The sequence below is a fragment of the Microtus oregoni genome, unplaced genomic scaffold (assembly GCF_018167655.1).
Source record: "Microtus oregoni isolate MIOR12 unplaced genomic scaffold, Mior012 000025F_ref0000491, whole genome shotgun sequence".
Classification (NCBI taxonomy): domain Eukaryota; kingdom Metazoa; phylum Chordata; class Mammalia; order Rodentia; family Cricetidae; genus Microtus; species Microtus oregoni.
The window spans coordinates 24,074,171-24,086,786 of NW_024543084.1; the positions used below are offsets into that span (position 1 = coordinate 24,074,171).

At 59.9% G+C, this 12,616-nt stretch overlaps 1 protein-coding gene across 12 annotated transcripts; it reads left to right on the forward strand.

The window, feature by feature from the left end:
* Positions 1-2,820: 2,820 nt before the first annotated feature.
* Ssbp4 (single stranded DNA binding protein 4) lies at positions 2,821-12,475 on the forward strand. 12 transcript variants are annotated; one of them, XM_041674996.1, is made up of 17 exons: positions 2,821-3,019; positions 7,195-7,267; positions 7,367-7,428; positions 7,514-7,598; positions 9,506-9,580; positions 10,100-10,159; positions 10,234-10,303; positions 10,421-10,491; positions 10,575-10,645; positions 10,839-10,884; positions 10,973-11,008; positions 11,090-11,144; positions 11,224-11,294; positions 11,379-11,457; positions 11,748-11,776; positions 11,856-11,963; positions 12,207-12,475. In XM_041674996.1, the coding sequence occupies exons 1-17, from the start codon at positions 2,964-2,966 to the stop codon at positions 12,234-12,236; spliced, it is 1,077 nt and encodes a 358-aa protein (XP_041530930.1). In that variant the 5' UTR covers positions 2,821-2,963; the 3' UTR covers positions 12,237-12,475. The 12 variants fall into 12 exon arrangements, 10 of the variants coding, with proteins under 10 accessions (XP_041530930.1, XP_041530928.1, XP_041530926.1 ...); XM_041674997.1 differs by having other exon boundaries at positions 2,822-3,019; positions 11,093-11,144; XR_005976382.1 differs by lacking the exon at positions 11,379-11,457.
* Positions 12,476-12,616: the final 141 nt, after the last annotated feature.

Consider the following 12,616-nt stretch of genomic DNA (forward strand, 5'->3'; position numbering starts at 1 on the left):
TGCACTTAGAAAATTACCCATAATTACAGCTGCGGAGAGGAAACGGTCTCCGAGCACAGCCGCACTCCAGCTGTGCCGCCTCCTATGCACAGCTGGGCGGGGCTGAGGCCGCTGGGTGCGGGCGCAGGGTCCACGCGGCTCCGCTCACCCGCGCTGTGGCCCCTGGCGGGGGAGGGCACCAGTTGTCAATTTTAGGGACAGCCAAAGCTTTAGGGGAAATCTAGAGAGGGTAGAGAAGGCCTGCGGGACAGGGCAGAGGAGGGACACGGAGAAGGGGGGAAGGGGAGGAGGGAGGAGCAGCAGCCTTGCAGTGCCGCTGCCGACCACACGGGGGCGCGGCGGAGCCGGCTCTTCTGGTGGACCGGGCAGTCTCGGGCAGGAGGCTCAAGGGAAGAAACAAGATTTACCCTTCTGGGTTTGTCTTCTGTGAGCCAGGATCGCTGGCCAGGCCCTCCGCGTGCTTTGGGAAGCAGATCCGCTTGACAAAGCAGGCAATCTGGTTCCTACCACACCCAAGGGAAAAGGGATTAGGCTTCAAACGCCTCCAGCTTGTCGCTTTTATTTGACGAACATTTACTTACTGTGTCAGTGTATATGTGTGTGAGCGCAGGTGCCATTGTGCGTGTGAAACTCATAGGACTGGGCAACATACTCCACCATGTGAGTTCTAGGGGTTGAACTCAGGTCATCAAGCTTGGTGGCAAGCGCCTTTACCGGCTGAGCCCTCTCGCCGGCCCAAGGAAATGGTTTTCTTAGCTCTGCCTCACAAGGTGGCGCTTGTACAGACAGCCAGGCAAGCTGCTCGGCCCTTGCCTATCCTCGACCCCTTCTCTGCTGCCTCCGAGCACCCCTTCCCCGTCCTTCAGTATCGACCCTGCTTCTCTCTCGTTTGGGCGAGTCTCTGGCTAGGCCCAAACTGGGTGTGTGTATCCTGCGTGCTCAGCTCCCCTGACTCTCCTAGCTGTGTTTGGGAGCGCCTCGGTTGCCATGACGACGGCGCAGTCGCTCCCGCCCGCAGATCCTCCCCGAGCAGCCTGTAGGATTGCGGGCGCCCCCTGCTCTCTCCTCCCTGCGCCCGCCTCCACCCTCCTCCAGGAGTCCTGCCGACCTTGCCTCGCCGCCGCCCGTCCCCCACTCCCCCCTGTCCAGAATGTGTCGCCGGCTTTCCGCGGCGGACTCTCAGCTCCAGGAGTAATAGCAAAGTGTCTCTACTGGGTCCCCAGAGCCCGGTAGACAGCAGGCGCTCAATAAATAGCACCGAGTGTGGGTGAAGATACTTAATCAAAGATCTGTGGCTGAGGGAGGGGAAACCGGGCGTCCTGGGCAGCGCTGGACCTTGGGGACACAGATGAGGGTGGAAGAAACCTATGCATCGCGGGTACACTTGCCACGAGCAGAGGCTGCAAAAAGTGCTGTCCTCGATGGCCCAGGCTCCCCGACGGCCTCTCAGGCAGCCAGTACTCACCAGCCCCGCCGCGGGGAGAGGAAGCTGGGGGAGGGGGAAAGAGAGGGGGCGCGGGCCGGGCAGGAAATGGGAATGGCCGGCGTCCGCCCAGCTGAGTCCTGGGGGAGGAGGCGGGGCGCGCCAGTGCAGCCTTTCCTGCGCTCCTGGAACCTCCAGGTCTCGGCTTCCCGTCCGCCGGCAGAGTGGGGGAGGGGAGGCCCGGGCAAGGGGATCTGCCTGCACCAGGGACACCCGCGTCATCCAGGACCGCGGTGACCTGCAGACTGTCTCACACACACACACGTCCCATAGGAAACTTGTGCCCGTGACTGCACCACGCGACGTTTCGGTAGCTGAAGACCTACTTGGGACAATCTCCTGCCTGTCCCCCTTCCCCCCAAAAAAACCGTCGCCGTCCAACTGTGAACACTTGCGAGACAGCGAGCATTCGCCTGCACGCCCATGCGCCACGACCACACGTGCGCTCACGGGGCCGCGTGTTACGAATGTGTGTGTACGTGGGGGCTGGGGGTAGCATGCCCTCGGCCCAGTGAGCACGCCTGTTACTCCCCTACTCCAGAGGTGGAGGCAGGGGGATCACCAGTTCAAGGATAGCCTTAGTGACATAGGGAGTTGGAGGACAGCCTGGGATACTTGAGACTTTGTTTTGTTTAGATTCTACTTTTGAGACAGGGCCTCACTATGTATTTTGTCTAGGAACTCGCTATGTAGACCAGGCTGGCCTCTGCCTTTGAGTGAAGACACGTTTTCAGAAAAACAAACAAATTATAGTTGAACTGGGGCTCAGTTGGTCCACGCTGGCATGCACAAAGCCCTGGGCTCCATCTACAGCATACCACCCAGGCTAAGCAGGGCACGCCTGTCATCTCAGCGTTAGGGATGCTGAGGCAGGATCTGAAGTTCAAGGTCGTCCTCCGCTGCTTATTGAGTTCGAAACCAACCTGGACTATGTGAAACCCTCTGAAAAGAAAAGAAAAAGATGGATGGAACTCCTCATAACTGGCTGGGCTGCATGTGGGCTCTCAATGTGTGTTCTGGGTGCAGAATGTTGTGGGCACATGCACTTTGAGGCCAGGAGACATGTTCGGAGTCGAAGCCAGAAACCCACAGCCCTGCGAATCTGTGCAGCTGGGAGTCTTGCTCCGCAGCCAAGGTGGGCCTGGAACTCGCAGTCATCCTCCTGCCTCAGCTTCCCTATTTGGAGGCATGGCAGTGGCTAGATCGTGTCTCCCGCGTGGGTGCGGGAGGTACGGTAGACGCGCTAAGTCGCGCGCAGCCTGTTTAGTGGGCTCTGCCGCCCCCGCAGGCTCTACGCGTGCGCGCCCGCCGTTGCCGCTTTAAGAGCGGCGGGAGCGCGCGGCGGCGGCGCGCTTCCCGGAACAGCCCGCGGAGGGCAGCACGGCTAGAACCCACCCGCGGCCGCAGCTCCCGCGCGGACATGGCTGCGGAACCCGGGGAGCGGGCGGCGTTGGCCCTGCGCGCCTGACAGGTGCGGAGCATGTACGGCAAGGCGGGCAAGGGCTGCGCGCCCTCGGACGGCCAGGCGCGCGAGAAGTGAGTGCGCGGCTTGGGGGCCACGCGGGACCGGGGACTGTGCGGTCATGAGGGACCAGAAGGGTGCGGGATTTCAGGGGGATACACGAGATCCGGAGGGCTCGTGGAATTACCAAAGATCAGAATGGAGCGGGAATTTCAGGGGTACACACGAGGTCAAAGGGCTTGTGGGGTCGCACGAGACCTCAAGGGTGTATGATTGTGGGTGTGCGAAGCCTGAGGCCCCATTTGGGGTCACGGAAGACACAAAGGGCAGAATATATAGGAGGCACTCGAGTTCCAGGGGTTCAGGGTCACTGAGAAACAGAAGGCATGAGACTGCAGTGTGGGAGATTCACGGGTCCTGGGGGTGGGTGTCTCAGGACAGTTGAGGGCACAGAAGATCAGGGGGTCAGACAAGACCACAAGGGTTGCTGGGGTCACACAGAAGTGGATGGGGTGCCATATCAGGGACTGTGAGCTATAAGGAGTCCGTGCTGTAGCAGCGAGCAGGATGCCCGGGGCAGGCACAGCATCTGAGGGCTGCGAGACCTCTATGGTTCTGGGGTCACACAGGCCTGGGTTGGGCCTCGAGACCATGGGGCTCATGGAGAGCTGCAGGTCTCAGGGCGGGGATCCCATGCACACAAACCCAAGAGCTGCAGATTTGAGGAGGTTGAGGGGCTCTAGGTGTTGGGAGCCTGGAGGTCGTGAGATTTGTGTGGGCACGTGTGACCTGAACTGAACTGTCGCTTGTGGGCAAAGTTGAGGACATAGGGCAGGAGGGAAGAAGGTGGAGCTACCTGGGCTACCTCCAGTGACCCTAGGTGGGCCAGACTGGTTCTGGCCCTCACTGCCCTGCATTGGAGATGCAGGATGAGTGGCCAAGGTGGGCAAGCTGAGTTGCCTGGCTTTCCTTCCCTGGGTGCCCATGCAGGGGAATTGGTGAAGGTGTGAACATTTGAAGCGTGTTGGGGGCAGCACATACATTGGGGGTGTGGTGAGCATGCCAAGCCTGCATGGAAACTTGGCTGGCCACCGAGAAGCTGAGCTGTCCAGCACAGCCCTGGGTATGAGACAGATGACCCACAGAGGAGTCTGGGTTGCTGGGGATGCCGTGGATGCTGGCCCCTCAGGCTACCCTTGTTGTAGTGTGGTTAGGCCTCAATGACCCATCCTGGCATCAGGCTAATGCCCATGTGGGAAGCAGGGACCGTCTGGCTCGGTCGTGCGACACCTGGTGAGTCCCCAGCCTGGACATAGTTCACATAGTCAGTAGTCCTGTGCTAAGTTAGGGAGGTGATGAGGCAGGGGTCGGGGTCTGACAGTCTGGGACCTCTGTGAGAGGACATGCAGATCCAGAGAGCAAGGGCCCAGCCATCCCACAAAGTACCATTGTGACCATCGGGAGCCTCAAGTTAGGCCAGGAGGGGACAGAGGGGTGCAAAGGCCTGTGGTAGGAGTAGGCAGGGAGTTGAGGATGTGCTGTGGGCCACAGCGAGGCTTGTGTGTTTGAACTGCACACGGAGGCTGAGCCAAATGCTTATCAAGGGTGTCTGAAAGAAGTGCGTCTGGCCTGTGGGGCTCACAGAGAACAGGAAGAGGCCAACCAGGCTTGGGACTGCTAGGGTGGACGCAAGGCCCGTTTGGGCGATCCTTGTAGATGAGGCCCCGTGAAGCAGGACTCTTCTCGGCCTACTGGTGTAAGGTCTTCCATCTGCCCCGTGGGGTCTTCACAGAGGGTAGGCAGGTGGCTCTGCATTGTGGTTGGCTAGCCTTTCTGGGTTCAGGACTTCCAAGGCCAGTGTCTCAATTACTGGTTGGCCCAGCCCTGGTTTTTCTCTCACCCTGGACTCACCTGTTTGTGGCCTCCACCTACCATGCCTGTCCCCTCAGCACTAGAGCCTTGTAGGCCTGTATGTCTAGCGGGGAGCCGGCTCCAGGTGAACCTGAATGTCTAGAGGGGAGCCGGCTCCAGGAGAGCAGTGCACCACCTGCTGGGGAAAGTCTACCTGGGTCGCGAGGTTGAGGCTGGGGTCTGAATGGACCTTGTGTAAGTTGGAGTATGTGTGTGTGCTGACCGTGGGCAGGCATGCATCTATGTGGTGTTGCCCAGCAATTGAGGTGGCTTCTTTAAACCTTCAGGATGGCACAGGACACCTTCCCTTGGACACAGGTGACACCAAGCGAGGAAGGCTAGATGTTGACCGCGGTGTTTCGGTTGGCTAACCTGCCTGAGGGATGCTGGTAGGGGTGGCCTTTACAGTGATTCCCCACAATCATGGTGCCAATGGCGGTGGTGTGTTGGGCCTTGGCAGCCGGCTAACACAGAGCTGTCCTGCTCTCCAGGACACTCAGCACGTCTAGCAGGAAGGGCGCTGAGCTTGTCCTGGCTCTCAAGATCCCTCAGTCTGCTTGCTTTCTGCCACAGGGAAATTGGGGGGATCTGAGAGGCTCAGCAGACCCAGGACAGTGAGCCAGTGGGTGCAGGTCTCAGGACCTATGTCTGTGCCTACCCCAGCTGTTAGAGACAGCAAGGGGAGGGTGGGCATAGGACAGAGGTGGGGTATGGCATCTTGGACTGCTGGTGCTGGATTCAGGAGGCACAGCCAAGGCAGAGCCCCTGGGGCAGAAGGCAGGGCGGAGCCAATGGAGCAACAGTTCAGACTTACTGGCCTGGATGAAGCAGCTGTGGGGAGCTGTGCAGAGCTGAGACGAGGTGGGAGAGGGGATGGTTGAGCACACTTGAGACTGGCCTTGTGTGTCCCTCTAGCTACCCACCTCAACCTCCCTGGTGAATGGGCCAGTGGGGCTCACCCTGTGACATCTAGTCCCTGAGTCCTCCTTTGGATGGGGGTGGGGGACTGCCAGGGAGCAGGTGTGTAGGGGCAGGGAGAGGAAGGCTAGCGTGACTGGTGGGCAGGCTGTAGGGTGTGACCATCAGTTGTCACCTCATCCCTATCATGCCCAGCTCAGTCTCTGACCACCAAATGGTGGGCTCTGGTGGCCACAGCTCCTTCTTGGCTATCTGGAGGGTGTCAGGGCTGGGATGCCACCCTGGCCATGCTGCCATCCCAAACCAAGCTTACCATGATCCTGACATGGACTTCTTGTCTGCTAGCTCAGCCCTTCTTGGTCCACTTGTATGTGTCTGAGGGAGTCACCTGGACCTAGGAGGATGGCCGGTGTTCTATTGCATAAGGAGGACAGACCGATGGACAGATGGGTGGACAAATGGATGGAGGAATGGATGAATGCGTGGCATGTGGACGAATGGGTAAATAGATGGGCAGGTGGGTGAATGAGTAGAGGGTGGGTAGATGGATGGACGGACAAATGGACAGAAGGGTGGGCATGTGAATGGGCTGATGGATGGATGGATGGATGGATGGATAAAGAAAGAATATCAAGGTGAAGGGTAGCGCCATGGAGGTTAGGCTGGGGGTGCAAAGCCCCAGCTTCATTCCCAAGTGTATCCTAGGGCAGAAATGAGATAGCGGCAGGATGAGAGAAAGCCTGAGTCGCTGAGGCCCTCAGCCAGAGAGGGTGGGGCGAGGACAGCTGGGGAGACCCCTGGAGCCCCGCAGGTCCCCAGCGTCCAGCATGTCCCTTTATTCTCATGCCCTATAGGGACTAGCGGGGAGGTGCTGGCACTCAGAGGACCCATATGTGAGCGAGAGGAACCAGTGCCCAACTTGGGATGAGAGCTGCCATCTACGAAAGGCTGGGTGGGATGGCCTAGCCCACTATGGTGGGCCATGGCCCATGGAGCAAGAGAGTCCCAGCAGGCTGCAGACTCTGGCAAAACAGGGTAGTGGCCTGGTGGTGGCATGTGGCACTGGAGGCTCTGCCTTGCCACTCCTCATTCCCCAGAAGCACCATGACTGTCTCCTCTAGTACTCTACAGGGAAGGAAAAGTTACAGCCACCACTGGATACAGAAGATGAAGATGGGGCTCTTGCGGGGGGGGGGGGGGACATTTATGTGGTGTGTTGGGAATAGACGGGAGCTGGCTGCCCCAGGTCGATGAGTTGAAGAAGCTGTTTTCAGCAGGTGGAGATGGTGGATCTAGTATAGGGTGGAAGCTCTGCGGGTTAGATGGATTGGCTGGGGAACCTGTTCACGGCCTTGTGTTGGGCGGGCCCCTGAGTGCCCTTCTGCCGAGCGACCTGAACCGTTTCACACCCTGCCTGCAGGCTCGCGCTGTACGTGTATGAGTACCTGCTACATGTAGGCGCACAGAAGTCGGCTCAGACCTTCCTGTCTGAGGTGAGTCTGTCCGCTCTGCCAAGACACCCCACATTGTCCCTGGCAGGGTTGGCGGATCCCTCCTGGGTGCCTTCCCCTCACTCATCCTCTTCCCGATAGATCCGCTGGGAAAAGAACATCACCCTGGGCGAGCCCCCTGGCTTCCTGCACTCCTGGTGGTGGTACGTGCGTGTGTGTGGGAGCTAACGGAAGGAAGTGGGATCTTCGCGGGGACGTGGATCACCTTGTTCTTTCTACTGCCCGCAGTGTCTTCTGGGATCTCTATTGCGCAGCACCAGACCGCAGAGAAGCCTGTGAACACACCAGTGAGGCCAAAGTCTTCCAGGACTATGTGAGTCTCCAGGATTCTGGAATCTGGGCCACTTCTTTTGTTTTTGTTTGTTTATTTTTTTATATTATTATTATTTCCGAGATAGGGTTTCTCTGTAGCTTTGGAGCCTGTCCTGGAACTAGCTAGCTCTTGTAGGCCTCAAACTCACAGAAATCCTCCTGCCTCTGCCTCCTGAGTACTAGGATTAAAGGCCTGCGCCACCATCACCCGGCTGTTTGTGTGTTTATTTTGTGACAGGGTTTCTCTGTGTAGCCCTGGCTGTCCTGGAACTCACTCTGTAGATCCTCCTGCCTCTGTCTCCCGAGTGCTGGGATTAAAGGCATGCACCACCACGTCCCTCTTTATTGTTTTTTTTTAATTTTATTATTTAAAAAAACACTTTTAATTTATGTGTATGAACCGGGCGGTGGTGGCGCACGCCTTTAATCCCAGCACTTGGGAGGCAGAGGCAGGCGGATCTCTGTGAGTTCGAGACCAGCCTGGTCTACAAGAGCTAGTTCCAGGACAGGCTCCAAAACCACAGAGAAACCCTGTCTCGGAGGAAAAAAAAAAAAAAGAAGAAAATTTATGTGTATGAATTTTTGCCTGCAAGTCTTGTCTGTACACCGTGTGTATGTTTGGTGCCTGCGAAGGCCAGAAGAGGGCATCATTACAGATTATGAGCTGCTGCCATGTGGGTGCTGGGACCTGAACGTGGGGCCTCTGCCAGAGCAGCAAGTGGTCTCTTGAGTCTCCTGGAATTTTTTGTTTTGTTTTTGAGATAGGGGCTCACTAAGTAGTCCTGTTATCCTGGAACTCCTATGTAGCTCAGAGATTCCGCTACCTCCCGCCTCTGTAGAGTTGGGGTTAAAGGCCAACGCCCTGGCCTCAGTTTCCCTCTGGCACAGTAGGCGGTCCTCGCCTCCTCACAGCAGTCCCTAGGCGCCGGTTGCTATGGCAGCGTGGGCGTCGGAGGGCGGGGCCAGAGCAGTCTGGTCCTCGGCGCCCTGCTGCTGCGGCCCCGACCTTGGCGTCTCCTGGAAACGCTAGCGCAGCCCTGCCCGTCGTCATGGTAATGCGGGCGGGCGCGGGGGCGCCGCTGTGGGATGATTGACGGGCGCAGGGGGTGGGGTTCCGGCTCAGACCGCCCTCCCGCAGTGCCCAGCTGGTCTGCATCAAGGGACCTGGTATTCGCGTTTGGGGATAGGCCAGGCGGATAGGCCAGGCGTGGGGGGGGGCGCTTTGGGCATGACAACCCGTAATCAGCGGGAGTTCCAATGATTTTGGGGCTTCCTTGAGAGTGCACTTTCTCTGTGGGCTACTGTCATTTATTCCCCAGGGCTAGACCAGAATGCTTGCAGCAACCTCAGAGTTGCAGGAACAGGTCACCAGGGACCTGACTCTGAGCTATGGTGGGGCTGTCCCCATTCCAGAGATCATAGCAGAAGCCTATGGAGTCCCAGGCATGTCTGTGCTAGCCAGCATAGCCACCTGGGAAGGCAGTGAGAAGAGAGGGACAGCAGAAGGAGCCTGCCAACCCCATACCCCCCATCCCAGCTCTGAGCCTGTTGAGCCTGGTTGTTGTCCATCTGAGGAGGGTTGTGGTCTAGGGACCCTCCCCACACTCCCGCTCCTTCGTCCTGGATGGGTGGCTGTACATTTACAGTGCAGAACAAGGAAGGGGCTCTTGGGGCAAGGACTGGCCTAGACATTCGGGGTGCGGGTCGGGAGAGGGCCTCCATGCCACCAGAAGAGATAAGAGGGAGCCATAGAAGTCTGGGGGTGTTGCTACACCACTTCACCCCTTTCTCTGGTCTCCCAGCTTGACCACGTGATAGCTGTCCCCAGGCTGCATGCAAAGATGAGGGGAAACCCTGTTCCGAAAGTCACCTGTAGTGGCTCTCACATCCTCTGGTGTCTCATTGCAGAGTGCCGCCGTCCCCAACCCTGTGATGGGCGCCATGGCCCCTAACGACACGATGGGGGCACCAGGCTTCTTCCAGGTATGGCTGCCTGGGGCCTCCTTTGTCCTCACAGTTGAGGTAGGGGTAAGCTGCAGGCTGGAATTCGGTGGAAGGGCTGTGGACACAGTGAATGTGAACATGTGTGCACCTTGTCATCGCTAGTGACAGGCATGAGTTTGTACCCCTGAGCACCGGTGTCCGCTGGTTCCACCGTCCTGTTCACGTCTCTTTGTACCGTCTGCTACCTGCAGGCTGTGCTCCCATTCCCCTCTCAGTCGGGGTTCAGTAGCTTTCCCATTCACCCTCAAGATGTGTAGCTGTTCCCAGAGTTCTAGTGGTGACCCCCACAGTCAAGTAAGGGCCCTCACACATGCCGGACCGCGCACTGCTCCCTCCTGCAGCTGTACCAGCTGGCTGTGGTCTGTAATCTGTCTCTGAGGCAGGGGACCAGAAAGGTTGGAAGCCCCTGCCTCCATTGTGCCCCAGGCTTAAGAAAAAACAGGGTTTCTTTAGGGGAAACACAGAATGAAGATTGCTGACCCCCACCCCCTCTTCCAGCCCTTCATGTCATCACGGTTTCCAGGGGGTGCCCGGCCCACCCTACGGATGCCAGGACAGGTGAGAGAGTGCGGGGTGGGACAGGAGCTGGGTAGGGGTGTCGCCTCCAACTCAGTACCGTGCCCACCCCACAGCCTCCTGTGGGCCTCCCTGGGTCCCAGCCCATCATCCCTGGTGCCATGGACCCCTCCCCACGCGCACAAGGTGAGTAGCAGACTCCAGCTGCTGTTCCTCGGGACCCGTTCTTTTTTGAAGCCCCCTTTTGGATGTGCTGTCCATATCTGGGAATGCCCAAGCCCTCTTCCTTATGTCTCTGCCCAGGGCACCCCAGCCTGGGAGGCTCCATGCAAAGAGTGACACCTCCGAGGAGCATGGCCAGTGTTGGGCCCCAGGTAAGGGGTGACCCAACCCACTGTGGGGCAGGAAGGCCACGCCCTAGGTACTCTCTGACGAAAGAACGTTTTTGCCTCAACAGGGCTATGGAACTGGCATGAGGCCCCCACCCAATTCCCTTGCATCCAGCCAGGTCCTGCCATCCATGAACATGTAAGGCCCTAGGGTACTCTCAGGCTTGTGGTCACCCAGCCTAGATGCAGGCCATGTATTCAGGGACAACCTGGGCAACGTTTATTCCACGGTCTGGAGGGGAAACAGGACAAAAGGATCACTTAGCCCTGGGGAATGACAGGTTGCTGGGCCCTGGGCGCCTGGGCTGCTGCAGCGCCCCCATCTCTTCCAGGGGTCCGGGGGTGCGTGGCCCGTGGGCCAGTCCCAGCGGTAACTCGGTGAGTGGCAGGCAGGGTGCGCTGGGGAAGGAGGGTTCGGGCCAGCTGCCTGCTACTGACGCTCACAGTTGTCCCTGCCTATTCCCAGATCCCCTACGCTTCCTCATCTCCTGGCAGCTACACGGTGAGTTCCCTGCAGGTGTGCGGTGGGACCTGAAGGGTGCAGGCCAGACAAGCCAAGTCTCACAGTCCCCATGTCTCCCAGCAGGGACCCGCAGGAGGAGGCGCCCCCGGAACACCCATCATGCCCAGCCCTGGAGGTAGGGAGCACACGGGTTGGGGTGGACCGGGGTTTCCATCCCACACACCCACCCACGCAGCCCCTGCTGTCCCCCCCAGACTCCACCAACTCCAGCGAGAACATGTATACCATCATGAACCCCATCGGGCCGGGCGCCGGCAGGGCTAACGTGAGTGGGGGCCGGTGCGCCTCACCCGACGGGGACCCCGCGGGGGGCGGCCGGCCCGAGCCCCACGCTGCCCTGTGCCCGCAGTTCCCGCTCGGCCCCGGCCCCGAGGGCCCAATGGCCGCTATGAGCGCGATGGAGCCGCACCACGTGAACGGATCCCTGGGTGAGTGGCCGGGCGCCACCTAGCGGCTTCATCGGCGGGCACCGCGACTCCCAGGCGCCCGGACAAGAGGCTACGAGGGTCCCTGGTCGCCGGCGCCTAGATCCGCTAGTGCCCTGACCTCCACGCCACGGGAGGGGTGGCTCTGAGAGACCCCTGCCCCCAAGCTTTCGGGTGGCCCCTGAGCTCAACGCCTGCACCCTCCATTGTCCCCAGGCTACGGGAACGAGAGCCCCTGGGATACCCTGTCCCTGAGCTCCGTATCAGCACCTGAGCTTCTTGTCTCCCCGCAGGCTCGGGCGATATGGACGGGCTGCCGAAGGTGAGGTTGTGCACGCTGGGTGGGTGGGGGCAGGTGACCTGGAACAGGGGACCCATGCGCTGACCGGCGCCGCCCCCAGAACTCCCCTGGCGCCGTGGGCGGCCTGAGCAACGCCCCGGGGACCCCGCGCGACGACAACGAGATGGCGGCTGCCGGGACCTTCCTGCATCCGTTTCCGAGCGAAAGCGTAAGCGCCTGCGTCGACTCCCCACCCGCGGCCGCGGCGGGCCGGAGGGGCCTGGCGGGCAGGCCCCGGCGGGGCGGCCGCGGGGCCAGAACAAGACCATGACCGCGGCGGGCCAGGTGGGGGGGGCGGCGCGGCACCTTCCCCTCCTCCCCACCCTCCCCGGGTTCTCCCCTGTCCCCGGGAGGGCGGGCCCCAGCCTCGGCCAGAGCTGAGCCGCGCCCGCGCGCCGCCCTCTCTCCGCAGTACTCCCCCGGCGTGACCATGAGCGTGTGATAGCCCTGGTCTGCGCCCAGTGTCCTGCTGGCAAGGTCTGGGGTCGCGCCCCACCCGGACTCCTGGCCAGCTCAGCCTGGATGGCCGGCAGGGCCCCCCACGAAGGACTTTATCATTTTCTAAACACACACGCACGCACACAGTGCAAGGACCTCAGAGAAGGGCAGGCCTTCTGAACTGTGCGCTGTCACGGGGCTGGGGGTGGGGGGCGCACAGCCAATAAACACCATTCGATTTTTGTCTTTTTGGTACCACTGGTGTCTCTCACTTGACCAGCAGTTATGGCCTCAATCCTTGCCCAGATGAGATGGGTGGGGTGAAGTTGCGAGCCTACCACATCTACAAGGAGAACATAGGGACCGGGCTGGTGGTACAGTCCT

Coding starts and splice junctions, on each gene's coding strand:
- Ssbp4 (XM_041674991.1), top strand. CDS start 2,964: ATGTACGGCAAGGCGGGCAAGGGCTGCGCGCCCTCGGACGGCCAGGCG. Junction 3,020..7,194: donor GACGGCCAGGCGCGCGAGAA/GTGAGTGCGCGG, acceptor CCCTGCCTGCAG/GCTCGCGCTGTACGTGTATG. Junction 7,599..9,505: donor CCAAAGTCTTCCAGGACTAT/GTGAGTCTCCAG, acceptor GTCTCATTGCAG/AGTGCCGCCGTCCCCAACCC.